The sequence below is a fragment of the Patiria miniata genome, unplaced genomic scaffold (genome assembly GCF_015706575.1).
Source record: "Patiria miniata isolate m_02_andy unplaced genomic scaffold, ASM1570657v1 HiC_scaffold_20, whole genome shotgun sequence".
In the NCBI taxonomy this organism is placed as follows: domain Eukaryota; kingdom Metazoa; phylum Echinodermata; class Asteroidea; order Valvatida; family Asterinidae; genus Patiria; species Patiria miniata.
In genome coordinates, this window is record NW_024037059.1 from 5,353,890 (window position 1) to 5,381,561 (window position 27,672).

At 38.4% G+C, this 27,672-nt stretch overlaps 2 protein-coding genes across 2 annotated transcripts; one reads left to right on the forward strand and one right to left on the reverse strand.

Annotated features, from left to right (window-relative positions):
- Positions 1 to 234: 234 nt before the first annotated feature.
- Positions 235 to 8,417, reverse strand: LOC119727134 (exosome complex component RRP45-like). The gene is made up of 12 exons (XM_038198993.1): positions 8,227 to 8,417; positions 7,253 to 7,347; positions 6,979 to 7,098; positions 6,232 to 6,334; positions 5,349 to 5,486; positions 5,031 to 5,113; positions 4,591 to 4,723; positions 3,855 to 3,943; positions 3,403 to 3,552; positions 2,393 to 2,604; positions 1,886 to 1,967; positions 235 to 1,341 (listed from the first exon to the last, which is right to left on the reverse strand). The coding sequence occupies exons 1-12, from the start codon at positions 8,290 to 8,292 to the stop codon at positions 1,215 to 1,217; spliced, it is 1,398 nt and encodes a 465-aa protein (XP_038054921.1). The 5' UTR covers positions 8,293 to 8,417; the 3' UTR covers positions 235 to 1,214.
- Positions 8,418 to 10,380: 1,963 nt separating this feature from the next.
- On the forward strand, positions 10,381 to 27,540 carry LOC119727140 (transcription factor AP-4-like). The gene is made up of 5 exons (XM_038199006.1): positions 10,381 to 10,802; positions 17,872 to 18,022; positions 18,183 to 18,389; positions 19,717 to 19,857; positions 20,238 to 27,540. The coding sequence occupies exons 1-5, from the start codon at positions 10,717 to 10,719 to the stop codon at positions 20,682 to 20,684; spliced, it is 1,032 nt and encodes a 343-aa protein (XP_038054934.1). The 5' UTR covers positions 10,381 to 10,716; the 3' UTR covers positions 20,685 to 27,540.
- The last annotated feature ends 132 nt before the right edge of the window (positions 27,541 to 27,672 follow it).

Genomic DNA, 27,672 nt, shown 5'->3' on the forward strand with positions numbered 1-27,672 from the left:
CGTCGATTGATATCTATGCTTGATATATGCAAGGAAAGCTGGATATTTCATTCAGTACAATGGCTTTGAAATCAAGCATTGACCAGTTTAGGCCAATTCCTGATGCTTTGCAGATTTTTTGCATGTCAAATATTTTTGCTCAACAATATTTCCACTGAAACTAATAATGCTGAAAAAAATCTCGGATTTTCAGGGATGGAGAAATGCAATAACTTTACGAACCAACAGAACTAATATCTGTACTGAAGATTCTGATTCTTTTATTTTTTTCAATCACAGGCGAAAAACACTTGATCGTCGGATTTCCAATATGGAGCCACCTTGAGAAGTTGAAAATAACATGAAACTTGCCTTAAATCATTTTGGGGCAATGCACAGTACAGATACATAGTTATCGATGGCAAAAATCCTACAATGGACTGCATGCACTAACAATAGATGGCGCTTCATTACCTTTGACATGGTGCAGTGACAAGCCTTAAAGATCACAGCCATAGAAACACTAAGTAAATGAACTAGAAGCTTTCTTTATGCGATTTGGCCTTGCATGAGAAAACTGATCGCATAAATGAAATAAGGCCCCTTCTAGACACTGTGCTGTGCTGCCATGCCAAACTAAAAAAACTTGACTTTTTGAATTTGGCACGGCGATAGCACGGCGTATTTGAATCGGTGAATTAAGTTTGGCATGGCACCATCCTTTGGCTCAACAGGGCTGGCGCGCTATCGCCGTTCTAAACGGTAGTGGCACGGCATTGTTATAAACGCCGTGCCATTGCCGTGCCGAACTCAATTCAACTCGAAGTTAGGGCACACATTTTAGGAATGGGCATGCTCACAATACCCTCTCTCGCGTCCGCATCATGGGAAGTAAAATTGGCGAGAATATTTTGATCGCGCTGAAAGTTCACTGAACTGCTTTAACCTGGCCAGTTTTGCATTAAGGTTTGACTATTAAGTTTGGCGTTTAGAGCAACTGCCATGCTGTAGACGAGATATTTGCCTCACTCATTTCAATTAAGTTTCGGCGCGGCAGTAGCACAGCGTCTAGAACTGGCCTAAGAGACAGTACATGTATCTGTTAAAAACGAAGTAAAATTGATTTTTTTTTTTTGCAGTATTAGGTAACAAGGTCAGTGGTGAACATCAGTCAATTGTGAATTTCGACCTTTAAACAACTGACTATAATGACTTAATAACAAAAGTATATTCTTTCACTTGTTTTTCTTTCCTTTCCGTTTAGTTTTCTTCTTGGCAGGTGGACCAGATGTGGAAGAAACAATCTGAGACGTCTTGAGTGCAACTGAGAGGTCAAGATCAGCAGAAGGATCCACAGGTGGCCTGAACAATAGATAAAAATGATGAAATTAATTTGGATAATTCTGGGATGGTTATGAAAAATATAGAGAAACCCCTTCCTCAGTTAGTTTACATAACGTTGAACGAAGACATTGACTGGAGTGGGGTTTGAACCCGCAACCTCCAGATCACTGTAACAGCACTCCACCAAACTGAGCTTTCCAGTCCTATGTTGGCGGTTCACCATTTTGTCAATGTCTTTGTTCAAGGGGCGCTAGTCAGAAGCCATGAACTTGTATTTGCCATACAGCCAGAGATCACGCCCAATGCCAGCAATATTAGCAATGCTGCAAACCTGAGAAATAGCAAACAGGGATCACTCAAAGAGGATATGACTTTTCAAAACAAGCCTTCCAATAAATTGCAAAGGGAAACGACTAGGTTGTGTTTCTCTTGTTGGTTCATCTTTTATCCTGTAATTACCCTGGACTGTTCAAATAAGTAAACTACAAACTCATGAATTTTTTGTTAAGAACAAACAATTTATGATGGTCGTTTTTATTAACTGCGACTGGCTTAAACGTACCTCTTGTATCCACCCAAAACTTCTTCGTTCAGTGTGACCGTCTCAGCCTCTTCACTGCTATCACTGTGATATCCCTCTGCCACTGAAAACAATGAAACAAAATTCCGTATTAAGATTGAGAAATATGAATGCATGCCATTGATGAATGTTTCTTTTACAAAACAGGAAAAGATACAGTTATGTGTAAACTGGTATTGACTGGGATCGTACAGTCTTCAGAACCCGACAATGGCACGCACTGACTCGACAGTTAAAATTGATAATTGTTTCAGTATTTTGCATGTAAGTTGTCATGGTGTGGTTTTGAGAATTTTGTTTGGTTAATTCACTACTTCCTGATGAGTTAGTTTAGTCTGTTTTACATTCAGTTTTTCCCACTTGGCAACTTGAAGCTAAATTCAGTGTATAAAATTGTTCAAACAAGATTTTTTTTACCAAATCAAAACCTTAACATAGTGATTACCAGAGGAAGGTTATTTTTTTCTCAAAAACTAACAATGACCTTACCTCTTGTCTGCGATACACTCGTTTGGTTTCTCCTCGCAGCAACGTCCGATGTCCCATCATCCATGGCATCAACCTCCTCCTCCTCATCAGCATCCTCCATCTCATCCTCATCCTCCTCAACTTCGTTCTCGGCATCGGGGATGAGCCACGTGTTGGCAGCCCCTTCCCCGATCCCTCTGAAGCCAGCATCAAGCAGTGTGGATTTCACATCTCTGGTGAATGGGGCGCTCAGGAAAGAAACTGCCACAGTATGCTATCGGACGTTACCTCTTAGGTTTGTACACACCCAATGCTACAAATTTCAAACAAGCAGCCTAGATAAGCCATTGTATGATGTTTGAGTTCTTTTCCATTCTCACCACAATAGATGGCACTGGGGCTCTTGATTTGAAATTTATCTTTTACATTGACATTAATGAGCAGTACAAAAAAACTGCCATTTGCAGCATCAAATCTGTTTTTACCTGCAAGCCATTGCGGGAAAATTCAGTACCACTGAGTAGATGTTGCCAAACGGTTTTATGGCACTGTATAACCAACCACTGCGCATGACACACTGTACCTCACTGGTTTGTGCATGTATGGCATGATGCACACAAGACTAATGATGTGCACAAGCCACACACAGATCTGTCTTAGTTTCATTTGGGTGCCAGATGCACAGCAGCAAGACTTTCAAGTAAAGTCAAGTCTGTCACGAGCCAATGTGGCCCATTAGGCCGGCGTTTATCTCTGGTTCCCTTGGCATGAAATTACTCCCAAGCTAATGCTGTACCCATTTATACTCCTAGGTGGAGAGAGGCAAGTGGGGATGAAGTAGCTTGCCCAAGGACACAACATATGGCCAGCAGCTGGATTGGAGCCCCAGACCCTCTGATCATGAGTCACAAACCCTAACCACTAGGCCACTCTCCTACATTGGCATTCAAGAGTCTGCTTAATTCTTTCTTTGACAACACTGAGGAAGTATTAGTGCACAGACTCTACAGAAGTCCAGAGTGCAAGGATACAAGTCTTGTACTGGCTCATCAGCTCTGTCGATAACATCTTGAGCCATCTCCACAGACTTGGTAGTGTCAACTCTCTGAGGCTCTGCTACAGACGTTGTTATTCTCCGTCTTGGCAGTGATTCAGCATAGCCACATTTCTTGCCTTCAGACCTAAAAAGAATAATTAATAAAACATTCATTTTTCAAATTACCCGTACCGTCATAAAAATATTAACTATACTCGGAACTCTGGTATAAAGCAGTGTGCCACTGCAACTTGGAAACAATATAGAATTCTATGTCTTTTAGACCTTGTTCAAAACCACATCCTAAAAGCATAACTAATATTGAAAGGCACCCGAGTGCCACTGCCATCCTGCGCCCATTCTAACCTGCATTGCTCACAGGCGAAGATATTGTTCGATATTAATTAAATACACATTCTATGTGCACATAAGAAAAGGAACTCTTACCTCGCTTTTGCATCATTACTCAGTGCTTTCTTGATGAGCTCCGTCACCTCAGCTACCTTAATGACGGCAATTTGTGAACATCTTAAGATCTGATGGGATAAAGTGAGACACGGAAGAATGAATCAATATAGTCACTGAGCATTTTATGATTTTCTCGTTTTTTACTTCTCATGAATACCATTACAAATTGAAAAACGCTGTACAAAGTCTTGTGTGGTTTGAAGTTTCCTCTTTTTTTTCTAAATTCTCAGTTGCATGCCTGCATTCGGAATAAAATAAGTTGTGCCTATTTTGCACTGTGTGTGCAAGAACTAGTTTGCAGGTGCAATGTGTCCCTCCCACTGGGGCTGGTTCCAAAGTGGCCACAAAGTGCCATCTATTGTTGGAATTTGGTTCTTGGTTGGTTCTTCTCCTAAATACTTCGCAGGGGAGTTTTAACAGGAGGCCAGAAACACCGGGGCAAACCCCTTCTCTCAGCGATAAATGTTACTGGGTTCTTTTACGTGCATTGCATTACACAACACACAGGACCTACGGCTTTACATCCCATCCGAAGGACGAAGCAATAATGGTTCAGTGCCTTGCTTAAGGGCACAAGTGTCCAGATCCGGGCTCGAACCCACTTCTGCTGCCTCTGAAACACCAGAGCATGAGTCCAGTGCGGTGCTCTTAACTGCTAGGTCATGACACTCCACTGCATGGAGTCCATTGAATACTTGACCCAGTGAGTTCTTACCTGGTCTTTCAGGAGCAGCATTCCTCCCGTCATCTGGACTGTGCACAGTTCCCTGTGTGCATTCATGGCCATCACCATGTTGCCTTCCATCACGGATTCTTCCTTGAACGTTGGATCAACTAGTAAGTACTTCCTAGAAACAGAAAGGGATTGTATTCAGAGATACATGAAGACAATTAGTTCTCCATTGGTAGGCAAGTTGGGACGAGGACCATTAGTCGACTAGTGGTTGATTTGTGACGCAACTTACGCCCGCGTACTAATAGCTAGCAACGTGCGAACGCTTCTAGTCAGAAAAAACTTTTTGGTCCTAGCTCCCTGTTGTGCATTATGATATAATGGCATCTTCTGAGCAGCAAAAAGTGGCAGCAAAATACCGGTACAATTGGTTCTGGACTACATGTATTGGGCTGCACTCTTGTGCTGGACTATTATCTTACCCCTGTTCAAAGAATGCAAATGAAATACAGACAGGCATGTGGTGAACACTCAGTGGAACGGGGTCTCTGTCCTCGGGTGTGTGCTGCAAAAAAAGAAGAAAATTCACAATTATTCGTTATAGGAAGATACAAGTATGTTGTTTAATAAAATGAAAGAAGTTTGTGCACTTTTGAAACTGCTTGAAACAATCCATGAGAACCTGATGTATAAATACATTTCAGAGGCCCATGACAAGTTTCTGTCGAGAAAAAAAAATGCTTGAAATATCTTTCACTTTTTGACAGTCTAGGAAAAAAATATTTGCTTGAATTTCTTACAATTGTGACCGTTTCTCCAACGACTGTTACATCAGGCCTCCTGAAGTGGGACAGTGCTGCAATAGCTGCAATACTCCCACAGTCTAAGATGCTGCCATCATGATTTAAGACGTGGACATCAACTCGAATCTGCCAGACCTAAAAACAGTACGTTTAGAGATGAAAAAGGTAAGTGAACAATGTTGCAGATATCCATGACTTAATTCTTACAAAATATTGAAAGAACTTAAGCATACTGATGAGAGAAACCAGTACATTCTGAAACTTCCAAAGCTTTTATTCAACGGAAGAGTATATCACATAATATTGATGATCAACTCTGTACTATTTTTTTTCCAAAAACGTTTCTATCACTGAGTGTTGTGGTGGAATGGTTATGGCATCCAACTCATGTGTGGCAGTATGTACGTTTGAATCACAACAATGACCATGATACTTGTGTTCTTGGGCAAGACACTTTACCACTATTAACTCTCTCCACCCCAGGATAAAAATGGGTATCTGTGAGGGTAGAGAACACATTGCGCTGATCTCAAACTGTGGCATAAAACAAATCTCGTGGCCTGATGATTGAGCTACACGAACCAGGTTCATGATGCTTTGTGTTCTTAGGCAAGACACTTTACCACAATTTGCTCTCCCAACCCAGGAGAATAAATGACACGTGTGAGGGTAGAGAACAGATTTGCTGATCTGGCACTGTGGCATAAAACTGATTTCATGGCCTGATGAACGGGGTAGTAATTGTGAAGTGCTTTGAGACATTTGTAATAAGCGCTATATAAGCACCACATTATAGTTTTTATTATCCTCATCAAATTTCACGGACGGGAGGGAGATGGGATGAGGGTAAAGTGCCAATAAGAAGTTGCAAGAAACTAACCTTTTCTCCAGCCACAATGCAGAGTGATTCCATATCTACAGCCCTGGAGTCTTTGAGGCATCTCTCCAACAGTCTGTTCAGCTCCACGCCATATTCAGACAACCTGCCACATCAAAATCCAGAAAACGTTATCTGAGAAATCATGGCTCACACGATTCAGAAGACCTACTCATTTAATGTCTAAAATATCACAGAGTTGGAGTGACGAATTACTAGCCAAGCACTCACACCCACTTGCCCAGCATATTATCAACTTGATCAGCTGATTTTAACCCCTTTTGTCACTGTAGCGCACAAAACTAGTTGGTTTGATTGATTCTTCAGTGTATAAACACAGTGTAATACATTGTAGTGCAGGTGCCAATAGATTGACTTAACACATCTGTGCACAGAGTCTTGCAAGGGACAAATTTCATAGCACTGCTTAACAGTTACCAGAAATGTTTTGCTAACCACAGCTGAAAATTGTGCTAATAAGCTAGAAAATGTTTACTCAGCATAGTTGTATGCCAGAAAATGTTACTTGCCAAATTGTTTATGCTAGAAAATGTTACTTGGCATAGTTTTAAATGAAAAACAGCACAGGATCATATTTTAACACTATTCGGTATCAAATTTTTTTTTTCTGTCATGCTTCTTTTGCAAACCTTCTCTGTGCTCCATACAGGTGCCATGCTAACTAACTCCATGAATGTTGCCTCTGGCATGCTTCAGTACAGAAGTAGAAATACAGAATGATGTTCTTACCGTCCTGGCTCAAAGCCAGGCGATGCCATCGGAGACAGCTCCAAGTTCAAGTAGAGCTGGCCCTCTGTTGGCCTAGCATTCCTGGGTTCCACTGCCTCACAGGACACCTGTGCAAGGACTCTGTCAATCAGAGAGTAAAAGTTGATTCGAAAATTAACCCTAAACTCCCCGGGTATTTTTGCATTAAATGCTTCCCTGAATCGTCCACACACAAACTCTTTGCATTATTGGCAGTATATATTTAAAAATTAACTTCATTTTTTTTTTAATTTACCTTGTCTGCCCAAGTTGAACCTCACAACATCCTCTTTCTAAGCCGAATGTTATCTTTATGTTTCTGTAGTCATATGTGTCCCGTCCATCAATTCTCTGTAATTATTTGAAAGAAAACAGTTATTACTTCAGGACAAATTATGACCAACTTTGACACAAATTTATTTTGCACAGTGGTGGCTTTTTTGAATAATTAAGTATTTGATTATTCAAACTTGGATTCAATTGAATATTTGAATATTAAAAAATGTGCTGATCAAATTTTACATGCACCAGCTGGGGGGGGGGGGGGGACGACTAAAGTAGAGTTAACATTAAACAATTGGCGATCGTGTAGTTATGGGACCCTCTTTTAGTTTCTATCACATTGGAGTCAAAGGTGTTTTTTTATCATTTAAATATGACCTTTTCAACATAAAGCCAACTTCTCTCAATTCTTATGACACCTTTTTGTGTAATTTTGAACAGTTTCTACTTTTCTAGGGGTAGAAATTACGATTTTCATACGGGGATTACGGAAGTTACAGTTGGTGCCGTGCGATTCAGCGCGCCTTCCGCGTTCACGGTACATCGCGGATCGCCATGATCGCTAGTCCGAGTAACTTGGAGTGAAGTTGGACCCAACTTATGGCCTTTTTAACATTCCGACCTGGTCTGGCGATACTACCGCCAGACCATGTCCGAATCTTAAAAAGGCGATAAGTAATTGGGTCGAAGTTTAATACTCGGATTACTGACTGTAGACCAATTAATGTTATGTGCACCAAATAATAAAAAGATGAATAGTAAAACCCAATGTGTTCGTTGGTTATGGAGGGATAAAACTTCGATGGGCTTTTCTAAGTTCTAATTCTATTTTCTAAATTGTCATTGAAATGTTCATTTAAATTTGTCACGAAATGGGTAAAATGGCTTAAGCATGTCCCGTTGATAAATCTCATTATTTTGTGCTGGTGATTTCTGAAATAATCTCACCTTTCCGGACCTGATCGCTGCAAGTAAAAAGTCTCTCTCAACATTGGACAATGGTGTTTCCTTCATTATTATAAATTCACTGTTTTGAAATCAAATATTTAGTTCACAATCTCGATCATCACCGCCGCGCCACATGCGTTTCTCAGTTTTTCCACCACCGGCGGCTCGTTCATGCGCGCGTCACACACGCGCGATAGACTAACATACGTGAGTATTGACACAAAACAGCCGCATGATGTGACACTTTGGTGGGAATTTCCCTTGCGATTTTTTCTTTCCATTTTCGAAAGGAATGTAAACACTTACAACTCATGTGTTTCAATTAATATTTATCTTCCGTTTATTTATTTTTATGCACTCAGATTCCAACAGAGTTAGACAACTCCCATATGTTAAATGTACGGACTTTGCATATTTTTTGTTTATCAACGAAGTTCATTTAATCATTTTACATGGTTTCTTGTACCAAGGATGGAGGAAGAACTTCGAAGAATCATTTACATAACCAAACATGTAGAGATTAGTGTGAAAAAAAACACCATATTTTGGAATGGGAAAAAAATGACACTAGTAAATACATTACAGTGGTAATACTAAATCTTTCATTCTCTCAGCCGAACACGCTTTATACACCTCATACATTCTCCCTAGCTATTACATGTACATTATTACTTCCTGTTTGACACTTGGCCCCGCCACGACACCTCCATGCCGCAGGATAGATGTAATGTGTACATTGCTATTTTGAGCTAGGATGGTGCATGATTTGGGCAAACTTTCAAAAACCTTTTCTTTATGCCAGTTTTCGGGAAAAAAAATTGATGCGGGGCAAAGCACCAGTGCATTTGATTTTATTTATTCGGAACTTCGGAAGGACTTAAAACTTCTTATTTTTCATATAAAGTGTTTTGTTTTTGTTTTTGTTTGTTTTGTTTTGTATTTGTTTGTTTCTTAGTTATTTCCAAACAAACCATAGTCGCATCACCAGCCTTCACAATAAAAGCTAGCTTGGTGCTGCAGTATGGGCGCCTGTAAATTTAATGTAATTTACATTTTCTTTCTTTTAGTCAACTTTATCATTTTGTCAAACGTAAGACCAAAAAGATGTTTTTGTTTCTTTTTATTTATTATTATGATTATTATTAATAATAATAATTCTTTTAAAACTATTATCAATGTTTTTGTCATATTTTATTGCTGTATTATTATGTGTTTTCATAAGAAAATGTCAATTTCCAATAGTTATGTTATATGTATGGCGTCCATTTAAAAATCAAAATGAAAGTGGTTTATAAGTTGCTACGCGGCGCGGCATGAAGTTATTTTTAGGAAGGATGAATAGGCAAATACACTGACATTCTTGCTATTGTACCCGATCGGAACTGCGAACAATAGTAAGTAACGCTCTGATAACTACGAGGAATTTGTGGTCCTGGGAATTTGGAAAAAGTTTGAAACAGAAGGAAATCTAGTTCTATTCGAGCCCATTTTTTTAAACAACCAACGTTCAATGTCAAGAAAAATGATAACGTCATCATATCTTCAGAACGTTTTTTTTTTCGCCTCTTATATGAAAATTTAAAACAACCGATATCATGAATGAAAAAAATGGGAAGAAAAGAAACCGCCAGCCCCGGCGCGGCTTGATGAATAGACACACAGGAAACCCGCGAAAAGATTCGAGCCAATCACAGGCCAGAATCGACATTACTCACGCTGTAATACTTTATTTTTAGACATGATTGACAGTTCCGCAAAGAACGGGGCTCTGATTGGCCAATCGCACATACCATTCATTGAAGTCGAACATTCCAGGGAGTATGGAGAATTTAAGAATGAGTAAGATTTGGTCACGATGTAATCAGCAAACTAAACGTATCGAAATACTAAAAACACCTGAATAACTTTTAATTTATAATGTTTTATTAGAACTTACAAACTTATCATTTTGCTGATGGCAAACTGATTAATTTTTCATATCTTTTTGCAGTATTTACATTAGGCTCTCCTATATTGTGACTGAAGAATTTCTCGCAGCTGTTGACACTAAACGCTGCCCCGGCTAGGCCGCGCCATGCCAACTGTCAGCTGATTATAACCGGCCAACTCTATTCTCATCCGCCACAAACGCTGTAGTCCTTTACAAATTTACTTCAAAAATTCACTTTCGGTAATCTATCACAAAAATATCACTCTGTGATAGATAGTATTATTAAATATAAGATTAAGATTAAATCAGGGTGATTTTGATTTGGATTGGTAGTTTCAAATGTTAGATTGTTGCTTGGCGTAAGGATATGTCGTAACCTTGAGAGTAACCGCAGCTGACTGTGTGACCAGCTGTTTCCCGCGCCGCCACGATACGGATAATGACTACACATACCCTTCAACCACGCCGGTTCAGCTGAGACAAAATAAAAACACTGTGGATTTTACCTCACCAATTTTGCACTATTTCGGATCAGAAAAGGACGGCATTTTCTGGAAAATATGGCCTATTACATGCGCAAGATGGAGAAGGCATATGTGGACCCAAGCGATATTTTGCCAAGCCCGATTGTGCCGACAGTTGGAAGGTACGTGACCATTTAAATCCCGTGTTGTCTTTTGTCAAAAAAATAGTATTTCGATCAGCCACGTGATTCGGTATTTACGTTTGTAAAAAGAAGTAAATTGACAGTAAAATCCCTCTTTTTGCATGAATTGTAATAGTTAACCAACTATCTAAATCTTGATGAGTGCTTAAATCCGGTTTTTGTGAGCGGGTATTTAATTTTAGTCTCAAATTTACAAAGAATACATTTGTGGGTCTTTCCACGTGCTCACGTTGGGATGCGTGTTGCATGTGTATAAAGGTTTCGATACTCGCGCCCGCCTGCACATTTTTATTCCGGCCAGCTGATAACTATTGTCTCGACTGAAATTTTGTTCCTACGGTAACAAAAATAATTTACTAGGTGATTGATCACAAGTATGGTTGCAAATCTGATTTTCAAATTCTGTGTCGTCTGTATTTAAAGGGACTATGGGTGATTTAAGGTCTTGTGTTTTGCGCTTACTTGCTGTTGTGTCGTCAAGCTGGGTGCCACGCCTTTAGTTTTGTAGCTGCCCACACAAATTGCTCAATCCTTCGGTTGTGTATATTTTTTACTGCCATTTTTCTGTCATATTGTGCCATGAAAATTTAATGTATTCCTCAGATTAACGTTTATTATTAATATGCACGAAAACCCCTCTCGATGACCGTGGTTTTGTTTTGAACTGTCATTGTAAATGAGCAGTTTGCCGCACACGTGTGTCATGACATACTGCACGTAAGCAAGCGAGGCGAGCTAGGGCAGGATGCTGTGTTTAGCCGGTCTGTCGCTAAGTGGAAAGCGTGGGCGTACGGTATGCAAATGTTGGACCTGGATCGCCCTGGACTTGGATGTTACCGTTATATTCACTTTCTTTTGTTTGTTTATCCTGGTCAGCTGACTGCTGGATTTCTTAGGGACGGGCATGTGGACCCACCCAGGCGTAACTATATACAGCCTACATCTTGGCCTTATGCTTGGCTGACATGTTTATGTCCGCAAATCCTAAAGGAATGTGTAGGCGGACAAGGGAGGCTTTTCGCAGACCGGAAGAAAATGAAATAGATGACCTTTTGAGTGAAGAGATCATAATTAATTGACTAGAACATGTTTCAAACATGTTTTAATGTAGACCCGTATATTAGTCTTAATGCAATGCGAAAGGGCCTACATCTTTTTATAAAAAAAATTGTTGATTGATAATGATAATTGATATTATTTTTTATTTTTTTCAATTTTAAAATTTTAATTAAAAAAAAATGCGTACCAAAATATTTTCCCGTAGGGCTATTTAATAGCATTACTATACTAGCATCACCTTGCTACTCTGTCTGGGATTTAATTGTCTTAATTAACCCAATTTTCAGACGATTTAACCTGCTTTTAGGTAGGAATATTTTTGATCATCCGTAAAATAGGATTAATTTAAAGCATTTTTCCCCAGAATTCGCGGGTGAGAAAAAACGTGGGTTACTGCAATCAATCCCCGCGTGATTTAAAAACCAGGGGCCTGTTAAATTTTGCATTTTGTACAATTTTTGGGGGGGTTGCATTAACTTGCAATGTCTCGTCCTCTGTGTGAACCTACCTTCAGCGAGAGTGGAGCAAGCCAGACGGGGGCATGTCTGCAGTCTCGTCTGGGTCGGGTAGTTCTGTAACATATGGCGCGTGTGGCTGTAGTACGTCTGTGTCATCCCTACGTTGGTTGTACGCACTAGGCGACGAGGTGTGACTTGGTGTGATCGCATTTCATAGTCAGCTGAGTGTTGAATTTTGGGGGAAATTTTGGGCCACGGCTTGTTTTCATTGTCTGCCCGACTGACCATGCGAGAAACCAAAACGTCAGGTATCTTTGTGTTGTCACGGTTTACTCAAGTCAGCTGCAACATTGAACATCTGCACATTGTTTTGTTACATATATTTTGTATATATTTGTATTAATTAGAAAAGTTTTAATTTATTCATATCAATCATAATTTAAAGTGGGATTTTTGCCCTTATCTTTTTGTCATGTCCTGTAGTTTTCTCGTAAAGCATTTAAACATGTATATTTTGGCTTTATAAAAGTAGTGATTGTTGATTGCATGGAGAAAGAAAAACACATGATTGTCAATTGGCTCATCTGTACATCAAAGAAAATAATCCATTGTGGATTTGTTTAATTGAAAATCTCCATCAAACAGATATAATCCGAAAGTCTAACGCATCTTTCTTTTTAAAAATTTCATATGAAATAAAAATTCACATTGACGACACACGAGACAGACAAGTGACATTGATGACACATGCGTACTGCGGAAGCCTAGTCGGTGTTGCTAAGCCTTCTTCAAAGTCAAATTTCCTCTTTTGGGAAATCAAAAATTACTCTCCATGACACTGCATATCTGAAAGTCACATTTTTTGGGGGTCAAAGTTTTTAGGACTTGCACTGGCTTGTGTAAGGTTTTACATATACATGTATTTTGAATTGCTGATGAAGGTGATGTACAATGTAAGGAGCAGTTCTCAGTGATGTTGCGGAACAACTTCGGATAAAATTTATGCCTCAGAATACACCTTGTCCTTAGGTTTTTCAACATAAAAGTAAAATTTAGGGTCGGCAGAAATGTGAAGTTCAGATACACAAACTAGAAAATAATCTGTTTCACTTTTAAATGAATTTATGATTTCAAAAGATAAATTGGTTAGAATGCATATTTTTGTGGGTTTTTTTTGTTTTATTTGTGCATACATTGTAGTTTTGCATCCCCCATATTGCAACACCTTTTTATGGAGTGAGGATAATGTTACATAGTAACTCCTTTGTAGAAAGAAAAGTACAAATCTAATTTGTGATATCAGCTCCTAAATTAAGTCAACATTAAAATACCAATTAAAAAAAATGTATGTTCCAATTAAATCTGCATGTGCCTTTTAGAAGAAAAAAAAAATCTGGAATCAGCTGTTACCATAACCAAAGTCCATAAATAGCTATCTAAAGACATCAAGATTTGCCAGACACAACACACAATGTACATGTACATGTACATGTATAGTTTCCATAGCATGGCATTGTGTAATAATAAGCTTAAGACATGTTACATCCAACACAACAAAGCCCTTGGCACTCAGCCAAGTCTGGCACTGTGCCAAGTCACTGGCTGTGGACCATTCCATGTGTCAGATGTGGAGGGGTGGTCTTAGCACTTGCTGCTCCATTTTAACAAACTTGCAGTACCAGAATGAAATGCATTTGTGATTTTGATAATCATTTTTAAAAACTCTTTTATTTTTTTATTTTTAAATAGAACTATTTCCAATATAAGAAATATTTTTGAGTTCTCATAACTTCTCAAATTGGAAAAAAAAAAATGTAATAAATTTTGAAGCCTCAATTAAATAAGACCAGAATTCCCATTTACTAATCTCATTTTTAAAAAAATAGTGATTTGTTTTACGTTTAGGCTGTCATCCACTGCATTCTTCATTTGGCACTTAATCTAGCATAGTTTTTTATTTACATGTTTACTTTTTTTGGGAGGGGATTACATGATAAATTATTGCGATAAGAATAGGGGAGCTTTTTTACTCCACACAATTTCCCCCGCGTATTTGGCTTGTTGCAGGTTTTAAGCTGCATAGGGATTTCCTTTTGGACTAGAAGCTGTATTTCCTTTCCACTACCTCCTATTGTGAGCCCCACATGTTCCTCGATATTTCAACTAAAGCTCTTTTGATTGTTAAATACTCATTTGGTATCAAAAGTGAAACTGAGTCAGGCAAAACATTTGTCTTTTTTAAGTAGCAGTTGCAGGAAATTGTTGAACAGCTTAAGCTTTCTTGTTGACTGTTGAGAAGGAAAATGTAGGAAAGAAAAAATCACAAACCCATCATTTCTAAGAATTGGGTTTTGATAAAATGTAGTCCCTGAATTTCTTTCAAGTTTGTTTAGCATAGAGTTACCATTTTGGAAACCATTTTAATTTATTTTGAAAATTCACATAAATCACACGTTTGCTGTTTTACACTACATGTATGTTATCTGACGTTTCACCAAATATTGCTGTAAGATTCAGTTATTTTGCCCCAGTAAAATCAAACCTAATTGATTCTGAAAAAGACAATCTCCTAATATTAAAGAGTGTAAAATGTTTATCCCCCCTGTGGTTAAAGTGGTATAATCTATTGAATTATTCATCACTGTAGGTGGAAGCAGGTGTTTTTGTTGCATAGCATGCTCTATGCATGCAGGCCCTTGTGAATTTTGAAGTTGACTACAAAATCAGCTGATGGTTTTGGGTTTCTTATTATTTTGAAGACAATTTTTTAACCTTTAAAGGACAGTTTATTTGTTTCATGAAAAAAAAATCAGTTAATTTTAGCTGCATTCGACCATCTCGGCCATTAAGAAAATAAACATTCCAAAACAGTGTCAGATTATATGCTGGTACTTAGTTGCACATACAGTCTAAATTAATTCAAACTAAATTTAATGCTGAGTTCAATTTTAAAAAAAAATTGAAAAAAATCCCTGGTTTTTCCCCTGAAAATAATTGTGCAGTGAATGAAGGGGCCTGTTGGTTTTCCATCAGGCAGGCACTGACGGAGAGAAGTGTATAAAATGCCTCGTGATTCATGTCCAGTAGGCCAGAAATGACGTCTCCAAATGCATAGAACCAGGCCTTACAAGCTCGTTTGTCATCTTTGGCAATTAGCCTGTGCACAGCCAATATGACGTTTTACGTCTGCGGTCTGTAAGTGTCCTGTGGCCTCCTGGTATCTGGTTTAATTGATGTAAACAAAATGAGGTCACGAGAGGTTGATTTGCTGTCACTTCACTCACTTGTTTTGGTAAACGATTACCCAGTTTTCATTTGTTTGTGATTAATATGCAGATGATATTCTGCTACGATTTGTTATCATCAATATGGTGTCCTGAATTTTTTCTAAGATTTTAATTCTCGGCAGATAGAGCATTTGTGAACAGATAAATGGAACTGCATGCTCCTAAACTACGGAATGTATTTTTTTAAACTTTGTTTTATGTACTGTTAGACACTCTCCTATTTTTTACTTTTTACTCTCCTATTTGATTATGATTTGATTCTCTATTTTTGGACAAGAAACTGCAAAATTTGGAATTTTGATAAAAGAAAATTTCTTCAGAGAAATTCTCCCAAGAGATGCAAGTGTTACCGTTGGAGTATTTTGGTAGCTCATGCAAATTTGCAAACAAAAGAAAATCAATGCGCAAGACTATTGTCTGGTTAAATTTGTCATGAGTGAGCAAAACAAAGAGAAACCGAAACAAAGAGACTCATGACCACACTAACACAAAACAAAAGTAAGGCTCTCCTAAAAGACGGGGCAGGTGCAAGAAGTGCGTATTGATTTTCATCCCGAGGCGAGAGTACGCTCTTTAGACACGTGGTTGCTTCCTGAAGACGATGATGACAGGAGCTGCGGTGGTGTGGTAATGGGTTTGTTGGGGGGGGGGGGGCACACTAGAGGAAGCTGCGTTGAGGGCGATGGGGGATCACTCGGTGAGGAAGTCACTCCTTAATTGCCCGGACAAAGGGATTTCTGGTGAAGCTGTTGGCGGTTTTTGTGGCCAGGCTGATTTTCAGGCTGCGGTTTGAAATTTGGCTGTCTTGCTGAACTGATTTTGTGGTTGCACTCTTCACATTCATGAACCCTAGAAACTAAAGTACTTGATAAAAAACACTTTCATCATAAGTCTCATCATTTGTTTCAATTGAACTTCATTAAAAATGAAACGGCATTGTTTTTAATAAAGGTATCATCTCCATTTTGTTGAATTCTCTCTCTAAGGAATTGTGGTTGAATGGCACTAAAACAGTCTTTTAATAGTCTGAAATGAAGATTAAATCTCAACCAGAAGCACTAGGGGCCTATACCAAATTACTTCGAATGTACAATATTTTAGAAAGTACTTGTAGATAAAATGGTTAGGCAAGATACCATTCTGTAGTTTTAGGCTCAGCCATAAGCCTTTGTGAAACAACTTGCATATAGCACTACCCCTGGAATTCATGCATTTTTTTTTTTTCATTTAGTATTCATGTATATTTACCTACAACACACAGCAGTATCTGTAATAAAACACGGAGCGGAAACGGCCCCACTCAGCGGTTGATAACATACCGTTTGCTTGAACAGACGAGATAACTAAAGCCCAGCTGGGCCGGGTTACAAAGGTTGTGTTGTGGTGCGGAAAACTCAAATGTTCCCCTGCTAAAGCTTTCCAGGTCACAGCTAAAAAAAAAAAAAAAAATTAGCGTGGGCGTGTACGTCTGTGTATGTACACAAAAGACCGATTGCCTTATCCGAACTTCAACAGAGAATGAATGTTAAGCTAGGGCATATCAATACCCTACATAAAGCAATTGTATTTGGACATTGCTGGTCGAGTGCAATACAAACTTCACCGATTTTGTGACGGAAATACTTTTTTTTAAAGGAGACAAAAGTTTGATAAACATTGACCCGTTTATTTTCCATGGAATGTGCATGGAGATATGGTGTGGTGTTTTTGTGTTCAAGCATTTCCAATGTGAACATTTGGGTACTTTTTGGGATACTTTTGCAAAATCTTGCTGGTTGGAATTTGTCTTTAAACGATTCATTAGCCAAACAGCACTCTTTTGGCCTCCCCCCCCCCCCCTCAAAAAAAGAAAATCCCCCAAAGAATAAACATCCTCCATAAAAGAAAAAAAGATAGACATTTGAAAAATGCAAGTTTTCGTGGTATAATGTGATTAGAGTTTGTCCTTTTTGTCTATTAAGGCCTGCAGAATTGTCACTTATGCTGTGTTAGAGTCGGTTATTTTTAGCCTAATTTATCCATAAGATGGAATTTTGAGGCAGGGAGATGTAAATCAAACTAAGTTTTGCCCTTCAAGTTATCGTTGGCCAATTCAGCATTAGATTACTGATTGTTTGTGCTATATAACATCTTGGCAGCTGTGACCTTTCTCACAACATGAACCTACAAGGAAGATTACCCTCCCCACACGTGCTCTGACAGCTGTAAAGACCGTTATTGTATCTCGCTTCCCTCTTGTCACAGGTGTTCTCCCAACAGCCAGAAGGAGCAGGAGAAACGCATCCGACGGGAGATTGCCAATAGCAACGAGAGACGACGCATGCAGAGCATCAACTCAGGATTCCAGTCGCTACGCACGCTGCTGCCAAACCATGATGGCGAAAAGCTCAGCAAGGTATGCAGTACAGACGGTTCTTATATCTGCCGTTGTTAACAATTCTCTGACATACTTATTTGTTTGTTTGTTAGTCATGCTTTAAACTTCTAAATGTTACATCTATCTTTGAATCTGATATTCATCAACAATTGTTCTCTTTTTCATTTTTCCACTCCAGGCGGCCATTTTGCAGCAGACGTCGGACTTCATCTACCGCCTGGAGCAAGAGAAGACGCAACTGCTCAATCAGGTGATTCACTTCAAGCGCATCATGCGCAAGTACGACCGAGAAGATTCGGACTCGCCGTCCCCAAAACGCCGGAAGCGTCAGGACAGTATGATGGATGAGGGCATCGGCAGCCCCGAAAACTTTGAAGACACAAATGTGAGATATTTTGTTCTATTTTTTTTTTACAGTTTGTTTAATTGTTTTTTGAGAGGGTACAATTATTGCCTTGGTAAAATGTTGTTACATGACTTTTTTGAAGAATACATCGGATGACACATTTCAACTCTGGAAAAGCCGTTAGATTTTGTAAGACATTTGCACATTTTTACAAATTTGGTTCAGATATTTAAAAAATATTTAAAGGGCATCGGCAGCCCCGAAAACTTTGAAGACACAAATGTGAGATATTTTGTTCCATTTTTTTTTTACAGTTTGTTTAATTGTTTTTTGAGAGGGTACAATTATTGCCTTGGTAAAATGTTGTTACATGACTTTTTTGAAGAATACATCGGATGACACATTTCAACTCTGGAAAAGCCGTTAGATTTTGTAAGACATTTGCACATTTTTACAAATTTGGTTCAGATATTTAAAAAAATCTATTTTTTAGGGGTTAAGTTTTTATAAGGATGCATGCAACATTTTGTGGTAAAATTTAAGGAAAAGGACACAAACCTGGTGTTTTCATGACAGTCCAAATGACGGTCACATTCTCAGTGTGATTTTGTAGAGAATATGTTGACATATGAAACTATTCTGCACCAAATGAGATTTGTGCTGTAATGAGTCATATGAACGACCATGTCGGGTCACAGCTCATTAATCCCATGTGATATAAGTTATCCAATGCAACATTCAAGAGTCAATTACATGAACAGTATAATGTGACGCTTGGAATGACGAGACTCTATTCCAAAGTATTCTGCATTCTTAAAACGTCATCCGGGCCATGGGGAAATGCATGTGCCAGCACATTGGTGTAGCATCATTAGATATGTATGATCCGATGATGACATGTGCGACGGATCAGTTTATAGGAAATTACTGCGTAACGACAAGTGGCGCCGGCCCATGCTGTAGTATTTTGCCAATGGGGCTGTCAACATAAACCATACCAGTTCAATGTCGTCTGCCAGTTGATGGTGTCTTCACACCCAAGATATGTCATCATGACTTTGCTAACAAAATTCTGAATTTGCAATCATCATTTTTGCGTTTATCAAGTAAGCACAGAATTCTTAGTATCACTTAATATGTGCATGCAAGCCAAAAGGTAATTTGTGAAATTGTCTTTACTTTCGGTATTCAGATCTGCTAAATTTGGCCAATAGGTGGTGATATTGATCACACATGTATGTTTATTGAGCTCTTTTGAATTGTATAAATTCCCACTAGCTTTCAGTAGACACCAAGAAAACCTAAACCATATACTTGTGGAAAAAAAGTTTTGAAGCAAACTCTTTATTATCAAAATCTTTGTTAGGTTGATGAATTGAAACGGGAACTGGTGGATCTGCGTTGCCAGCTGGACAGAGAGAGGAGGTACCGCATGATTCTGGAGGAACAGAACAGGTCCCTGGAGTCGCAACTGTACCCAGAGAAACTGAAGGAGTTGGCCCAGCAGGTACAGCTTTTATTTTCTGTTTTGTAAAACCTTGTCTCAATTTTCTCCTTTTGATGGTGTCGGATTGAAAACTGCAAGTAAAGAGAACACCTTTTAGGTCTTGCTGATGCTACGTCACATTTTGGTGTAACTGTATCAGCCAGTTACATTATGTAATGTTCTTCACTGAGACTTGGTCCTTGACATTTGGAATTGATACTTTTAGAAAATAACCATATGAAGGAGTAGAAGAGTCCAAAGTTTACTAATTCTTGTATCTCTGATGTTCATTCCATTGAGTAACTCATTCGCAAACCCAAGTTAATTCTTTCAGAGGTTCATTTATTTGTATCATGGATGAGATCCTTATTTTGGTTTTTTTTGTGACCATTGCTTGGTAGATCAAGCTCCAGGAGCAGAGGGCCTATGACGAAAGGAAGATCCTTGAGCAGCCACCACCCCAACCCCGTCCGGTCATCATGCAGTACCCAATCCCCCCTCCCCAGTCCCACATCATCAGCCCAGCCACCACGCTGACGACCTCACGGCAAAACCTGGAGACCATCGTACAAGCCATCCGGCACCTGGAGGGCGACAAGACGACGCCGGGAAACACGCCGCAGCAGACGCCCAGCCACACGCCCACCCCGGAGGATGAGGCGCGGAAGGTGCGCGAGGATGAAGAGACGCTAAGCGGCAACGAGGACACGTACAGGAAAGAGCACAGCGAGCGTTCGGTGATCGTCGACGATCAAGAGAGCATGCGAAACTTCAGCAACAGAGTAACTGTGGAACTCCTTCATCCAATCGACAGGCTCAAGACGCGACCCAGCATCATCGTGTCGTGAGAGTCATTTGTAGGTTGATATTTATTCCTAACATTTAAACCGTCTACTAACAACTTAAGTATTAATCTCTAATGATGCTAGTGTATAGAGTAGTTTGATATTTATTGGTGTATACTAGTCAAGGTACGTTGTTTAGATTCTATAAGTAGATTATAAGTGGTAAGTTTCTGTAGCTGATCCAGGGTGACATTTCTGGTGCGTTTTACAAGTACACATACGCACGTTTGTAAAGTTGTCTTATCAGTGATGTGCTTTGGTCATCGTTTTGCTGCTAAGTATCCAGATAACTTTACATGAAAAAAATACAACTTATTCTAATTTGGATTACCGTCATGACCAGATACTATTTGAAAAAATGTTATTTCTGCAGTTTTAATCAAAAATGCTGGTACGCTTCTAGGTTTCCCATTGGCTAGTCAGTATATGTTGAGTTGCCGATTGGCTGTTATGTCAGCTGTTTAAATGTTGACTTGCCCAGGTGAAGATACGTGATATGTCCAGTCATTGTGGCCGCGACGATACTTGATTCATAAAATTTCTCCACCTCCGCAGTCACCTCCTGACCCCATTCTTGGACCAGATCCCCAAGTGAGTCACACAAAAATGTTCATCGTTGGCAGGATGGAATGACTTAGTCATAATTCTGTCTGGTACCTGTCTTGGGAAAGAGGGGGAAGCGAATAGGAGAGGGGGTCGAAGTTTGGCACAGTGCAATGTTGGGCAAAGTGGAAAGTCAAATCATGCCAAGATGGTTTGCGGATATGATGCAGCGGTGATGCAGCGTTTGTGGAAATGGGTGTCTGGAAAGCACCCAGCACACAAGTCAAAAACTGTTAAATCTAAAGTGATCACGTGTGTGACTGACCTACTTTTATTGCATGAAACATCTACAATCTCTCTCTCTCTCAAAAAAAGAAACGGCCGAACAAACAACAAACAAACAAACAAACATAACTCTTGACTCAATTTCATCAGCAGTTTCATTCTCAGTTGGAGAAAGCCATCCTTCGGAAATTCTATATTGCATACAAATTGACAGTGAGCATGCTATATTTTACCAGGAAATACGCCAAAAGAAATACACGGTGCTTACTTGTATGTCAATAAACGGATGTTTTTTTTGTACACAAAGTAGGGGAAAAACCTGTTGCAGGTTTTGTTATGGATGCAGTGTTTGCTTTGTTCTCACGCTGGCCAAAGTTTACCATGAAGTTAGTCTGGTATCAGGTGATTGTGAGAGTATGTTCAGCATGTGTCAGCTTTGAATCGCAGCCCATTAGAGCTGAATCATCTGGCACATGTCTAGACGGCTTATTAATCATAAACTAGATGCAGGTTAGACTGGGTCATTGCCCTGGGGTAGGGGGAGGGGCAGGTCAGAAAAGATTCTTCCACCTCTAGTTTTTGAAAATTGTCAAAATGCAAAAATGTTCATGCACAAGACAACAACATTTTCCCTTCTCTGATCAGCTTTTAAAAAAATGATTGCGTGCAAGACGTGAATGACACTCATGAGCAGTTGGGTTTTTCCGAAGTTATACAATTTTTTGTGTGAATGACACATTAAAATCGCTTCACGGAGTTGGATAGCAGCTTTATTGTTAATGGGTTTGTGGAAACTCCCAACACCTCACAGCGCTGCAACCCTTGTAGTTGTACTAAATTTAGACACACTGAAGGTTATACTCCATGGGATCTCCCATGTCAGTGGTTTGATATGCCCCATGCAATGTTCTCACAGACATTTCTATAGCTAACAGAAACGTGCCCTTGACTACGGAAATATTATCTTGCCCCTCCGAAGACAGAAAACTCAAGGTCTGTGTAAATATGTAATTGCAAGTCATGTATGTGTGGGACGGCCTGGACGGCACTTTGTTCTTGAACAGTTGCCAAGTCCAGCCGGATCAGCTGACGATATGAAATTGCCCAGCTGATATCATGTGATTGCAGTGTTGGCATCGCGCCAAACAGGTCAGGCGCGGAGTCTCTGGCTGTGTCTGGGTTTAAGGAACTTTACTACGGCTGGTGATGTGAAGAGGTCAGACAAACTTGACACTGTTGAATTACGCAAATTCCAGGGGGCTGGCGGTGGAATTTTAAACCGAGTGCATTGTCTGCAGACATGTACAGCTGTCTGACACAGGTTTTTACACACTGTAGTCATGGACAGTTGTTGCATGGAAGCAATGTCACTTCACGGCAAAATAACCACGTGTATGAGGCCTGTTTGTCCTCAAGGGAAGATTGTTCATGAAGAAATATTCATAATTGCAAGAAATATTCATAATTGCATGCGAATAATAAAAAAATTGCATGCGAAAAAAATTAAAAAATAAATAAATTTCAATGTGAAAACAAAACAACCATGATCCGGATTAAACGTAATCTAGGTATCAATTGAAAATTTGGAGAGAAAAAAAAAAAAAAAAAAAATTCAAATTAGCCACACAAAAAAATTGTAAATGAATTAATTTAATAAAAAAGGAATTTAAAGTTAAAAAAAAGACAAAAGCAAGATACAAACTACCCTGAGAAGTGATTCTTTGTTTCGCATGTTGCATGATCTTATGTAATGGAATTTTTTGATGGGAACAGAGGCTAAAAATAGCCGTCTCATAGCATTTTCATTTGTACTGCCAGTTAGTGCGGAGCGATGAAGCGTTACGTTAGATGTGCCGCGCGTGAATACCCCAGGCATACCTTAAAGAAATTGTGTTTGGGTGGGGGTCAGAGTTCAACCTTCATGTTGAAAGTTATGCATGAGAAATGTCTCGTGAGTATTCCGTTGGATCACGGATCCTGGAAGCGTGCCAGCTCACTGTATATAATAACATCATGCAGAGAGCCTCTTTTTATTTTAAAGGTGTTTCTGGACATAGTTAAAGACTAGGTTTCCCACCGTCATCATGGCATACCTGTTTTCATTGAAAACACTGACTTTCAATTAAATATGAAATAATAACATGTACACCTGGGAAAGGAAACAGGGAAAAAAGTCTCCAGTTTTCTTTCGGCAATGAAGAAACTTTTTTTACCCAACTTAAAAAAAAATGAAAAAAAGAAAAGAAAAAAAAATGAAAAAAAAATGAAAAACAAAAATGAAACTGCCCAAAAAAATATATAAAAAAATCATTATACAGTTTATAACTGACAGTTTCATAAAGGCGATCTAAAAAGTTATATGTCTGTTTTGTGGCCTAAAAAGTGGCATTTCGGTCAAGTTTTCTACTGTATCATTGTGATTATCTGTGCTGTACAATTTGTCTTTTGTATACAATTTGTGTACTTCGTAGTTAAGCATAGTTGAGTGTAAAAAGCAGATTTAGCATGGGTACAACTCCATGGAAACAGTCCAAATAAAAAAATTAAAAAGCATAAAATATTTATTGATTTTAACATGAGTAAAACATAAATATGAGAAGTATTTGACATACGTGTATTTTTATACGGAAAGAAGAAAATAAAAGCTTTTTTAACAAAATTGTTTATTTGAATGTATGCGTGTAAGCATTTTCATACTTAAGATACTTAAGTAGTTGATTCCCCCGAACACACCCACAAGTTGATATTATCTGCACCATGAGATGGTCTTCAAACAAAATCCTTAGTTTTCACTTTTGCTTCTCCAAATCCCACTCCAAATTTTTCACTTTTTGCTTCTCCAAAATCCCACTACAAATTTGCATTTTTGTTGCATTCGTTGGGTTGAATTGCAGTACATTGGCTTAATAGCAATTGTATTTTACTTCGGAAAACTGCAAAGATTTGTCAAACAAAACATTAATTTTTATTAATTGGGGACCGTTACTGAATATTCCTGTGAATGCTTAGCATTTGTAGTCTGAAAAAAAAATGAATGAGTTTTTTGTAAAAAAAAATTTAATGAAAATGTTACAAACAAATCTTGTGTGATGTCCATGCTTTGATGCAAGTATGTACCCAGCTAAGCCTGCTTAGATGTTTAACGTTAAGATGGTATCATCGTGTCTTTATAAAGTGATGTTCACTTCAGTCCTTGAATTTTGTACTTTCTTGCTAGAAGTGCCATAACATTGGACTCTGTTATTGTGGTTGGAGGTCTCCCCCACAGGTTTCCCTAGAAGATGAGTTTGTGATAATTTTTGCTTATTTTTCCCCAAAAATTTGAAGCTCACGTATTGTGGGGAAATGACACCTAACATTGAGTTTGTTGAGGCAGTGCATGTAACAAAAACAAACTTCAGAAGCATCCTTTATTTCGAAACAATACCCTTTTATCTTTTTCTTCAAGCTTTATGCATAGTTGCATCCGTTTTCCTTGTTTTTGAATAATTTATTTATTTGTTCTGAATTTCCTTTTTTGCAAACATCAAAAAGATCTTATTGATTAGAGCCATGAATTTCCTCCATTGAAACCCAATCGGTTCTCTTGTAAAAAAAAATGGTTGGTTACTAAATTTGGTGAAAGCATCACAAAGGGTCGTTCTAAACTTGTCACATTTCTCGAATGTCTTAGGTGTTTCAGACGAATGTGCAATGTATGTGTGGCATGTTATGAACGTGTTTCGAAGAAAAAAAAGTGTGGAATGTACAAAGGATGTTTATACAGTGTATGGTTAGTCAGTTACTTGCTGTTTGTGTTTTGAATAGTAATTTGCATATAAATTTGCATATTTATGAATGAGCAGCTGCCTGTTATACCTCAGTCCTCCAATAAGAAATCACTAACTTAATTAATTTGTAATACATTGTATTTAAAAAGCAAACAATGACGTATGTTGTGTACATTGTTATTGATCCCAAAAACACATATTTGACCAAATATAAATGGAAAGATTTTGTTGTATAGGTAATTACTAAAATTTGTAAAGAAATTTTGTTTAATTTCTCTTAAGAATAAGTCCATTTCTTGCTCTTAAATCCTATTAAAAAAAGCTCTGTGATGTTTATGTTTTGCTTTCTTTGCAGTTATATACCTCTGCACAAATATTCTCAGATTTTTCCTGTTAACCATTATATCTTGAGCAAGTTATATATATATATTTTTTTTTGTGTTTACTTTGTACATTTTTTGTACAATTTAACCTCTTCAAGCAATTATTTACTGTTGAGAAAGGTTGTATGTAATCATTAGCTTCGAACCAGTTTTGACGTTGACTGAAGAGGTGTCAGTCACAACGAGTTAAGTTTAAGCTGGCCAGACACTGGCTTTTGAAATACGTGTATGCATTGCTCCCACAAATTCAACTTAGGCCTAACTAGAAAAATCTTTCTATCATTACATTTTCTCCGATGAATCACTTGAACCTAATTTTTTTTTGCTGTGGCATTTGGTGGGCGACATTAAGATTTGTATGGCACATTCAATGCAGATAATCAATCTATGATTACAGTGCTATAGTTACTAGAAACTGGGGGAAGATTAGGCAATTTTCAATGCAGTAGCAATGTTGTCAATGCAACAGTGTGGTGGCGCCCTCTCGTGATCAAAAACGGGCAGGGTGTTGACCACCTGGATTGAGTGGAAACAATGCAAATCCCTGTAGTTTTGAAAAGTAAAATGTCTGTAAAAAAATTACTTAATTACTGCTAACCATTATGAGGGCGTAAGGGACATGAGTTGGTGTTTTCTCCCTGGTTTTGTTTCGAGGGACTTGTTGCAAAATAGAGTCAAAATGTCTACCTCACCGTATTAGTAGACATTTGGAACCTGTGAGTTCAGCAATCTCACTTTAATTAGCAATGTAAACATTTTCACATTGAATCTTTTGTCAAAGAGAAAGCATCCATCTTGGCCTTGCCCTCCTGACTCCTACTGTCTACCCAGATTGTGAATTGCTTAGGAGTGGGACATTACATCAAAGGCACCAGTCTATTTTATGACAAGCCACTTTTTTTTTAGGAAGCGTCCATCTTGGCCTATCTCCTGACTCCTATATGCACCCAGGTTGTGAATGGCTAAGGAGTCGGCAATTATGTCATAGGCACCAGCCTAGTTTTTGACGAGCTGCTTTTTTGCATAAACCAACGTGGCTTCTCCCAGGTATACATGTGTCTGCAGTGCGACAGCACTTTCAAAAGCAAGGACGGTAAATATTTTTAACAGGCAGATACGGAAAAGGATTTACACCAATTTGGGAAATCAAATGATGTAGCGCCTTCAGCACCAGTACTGGTGGACAGGTTTAAATTAAATTAATCCACTTACAAACTGTTTAGTTTGTTTAACGTCCATTGATATTGGTCATTGCTTGATACGTGTAGTCTTGTAACTGTACTTTGTGATAATTATCCCAGCACAGTGGGTAATCATCGTTATGTCTTGGTGAAATAAGAGTTGTATTTTTATTTGTGGCATATGATGCTCCTTATTGTGTCAGATTTGTAAATAGACCATCTATAAAAAAAAAAAACACCAGTTTTTTTATTGCCTATTCTGTATTGTGTCCGTCTTTATAAATATAGTACCCAAGTTTGTGAAGGTTAATCCCGATTTACCATATATTATAAGCTATGGTACTGTAATGGCAAGACTTTGGGGAAAAAATGGATTAACAACCCTTGCGCAAACAGACATGAAGATTAATTAATCCAGTTGTGAAATTTTTCAAATTGTTAACGACTATGTCACAACATCACATATTTTCTTTTAGTGAAGACCTAAATTACACGACAAAATTTGTTTTCTTGTATTGCCAAATACAGTACCATGGCTTTTAATACAGGATTTATGTTGTGCAAGTATTCTGATACTTCAAAATAGCCAATTATAATTTCTCAAATGTATCAAACTTGCATATAATGAGAGGAAATGTCCCCTAAATCTGATGACCTCAATAAAATATATATATATATTCTGTGAACTGTTAATCCCCATATCCTTGTAGTAGAGAGAATGCTTTATTTTAACAGAAAAATAATCGATAATTTTTAACCTCCCCCCCCCCCACCCCCTCCAAACATATCTCGACCTTCAGAAAATTGAAAATATTTTGGAAATTTAGGT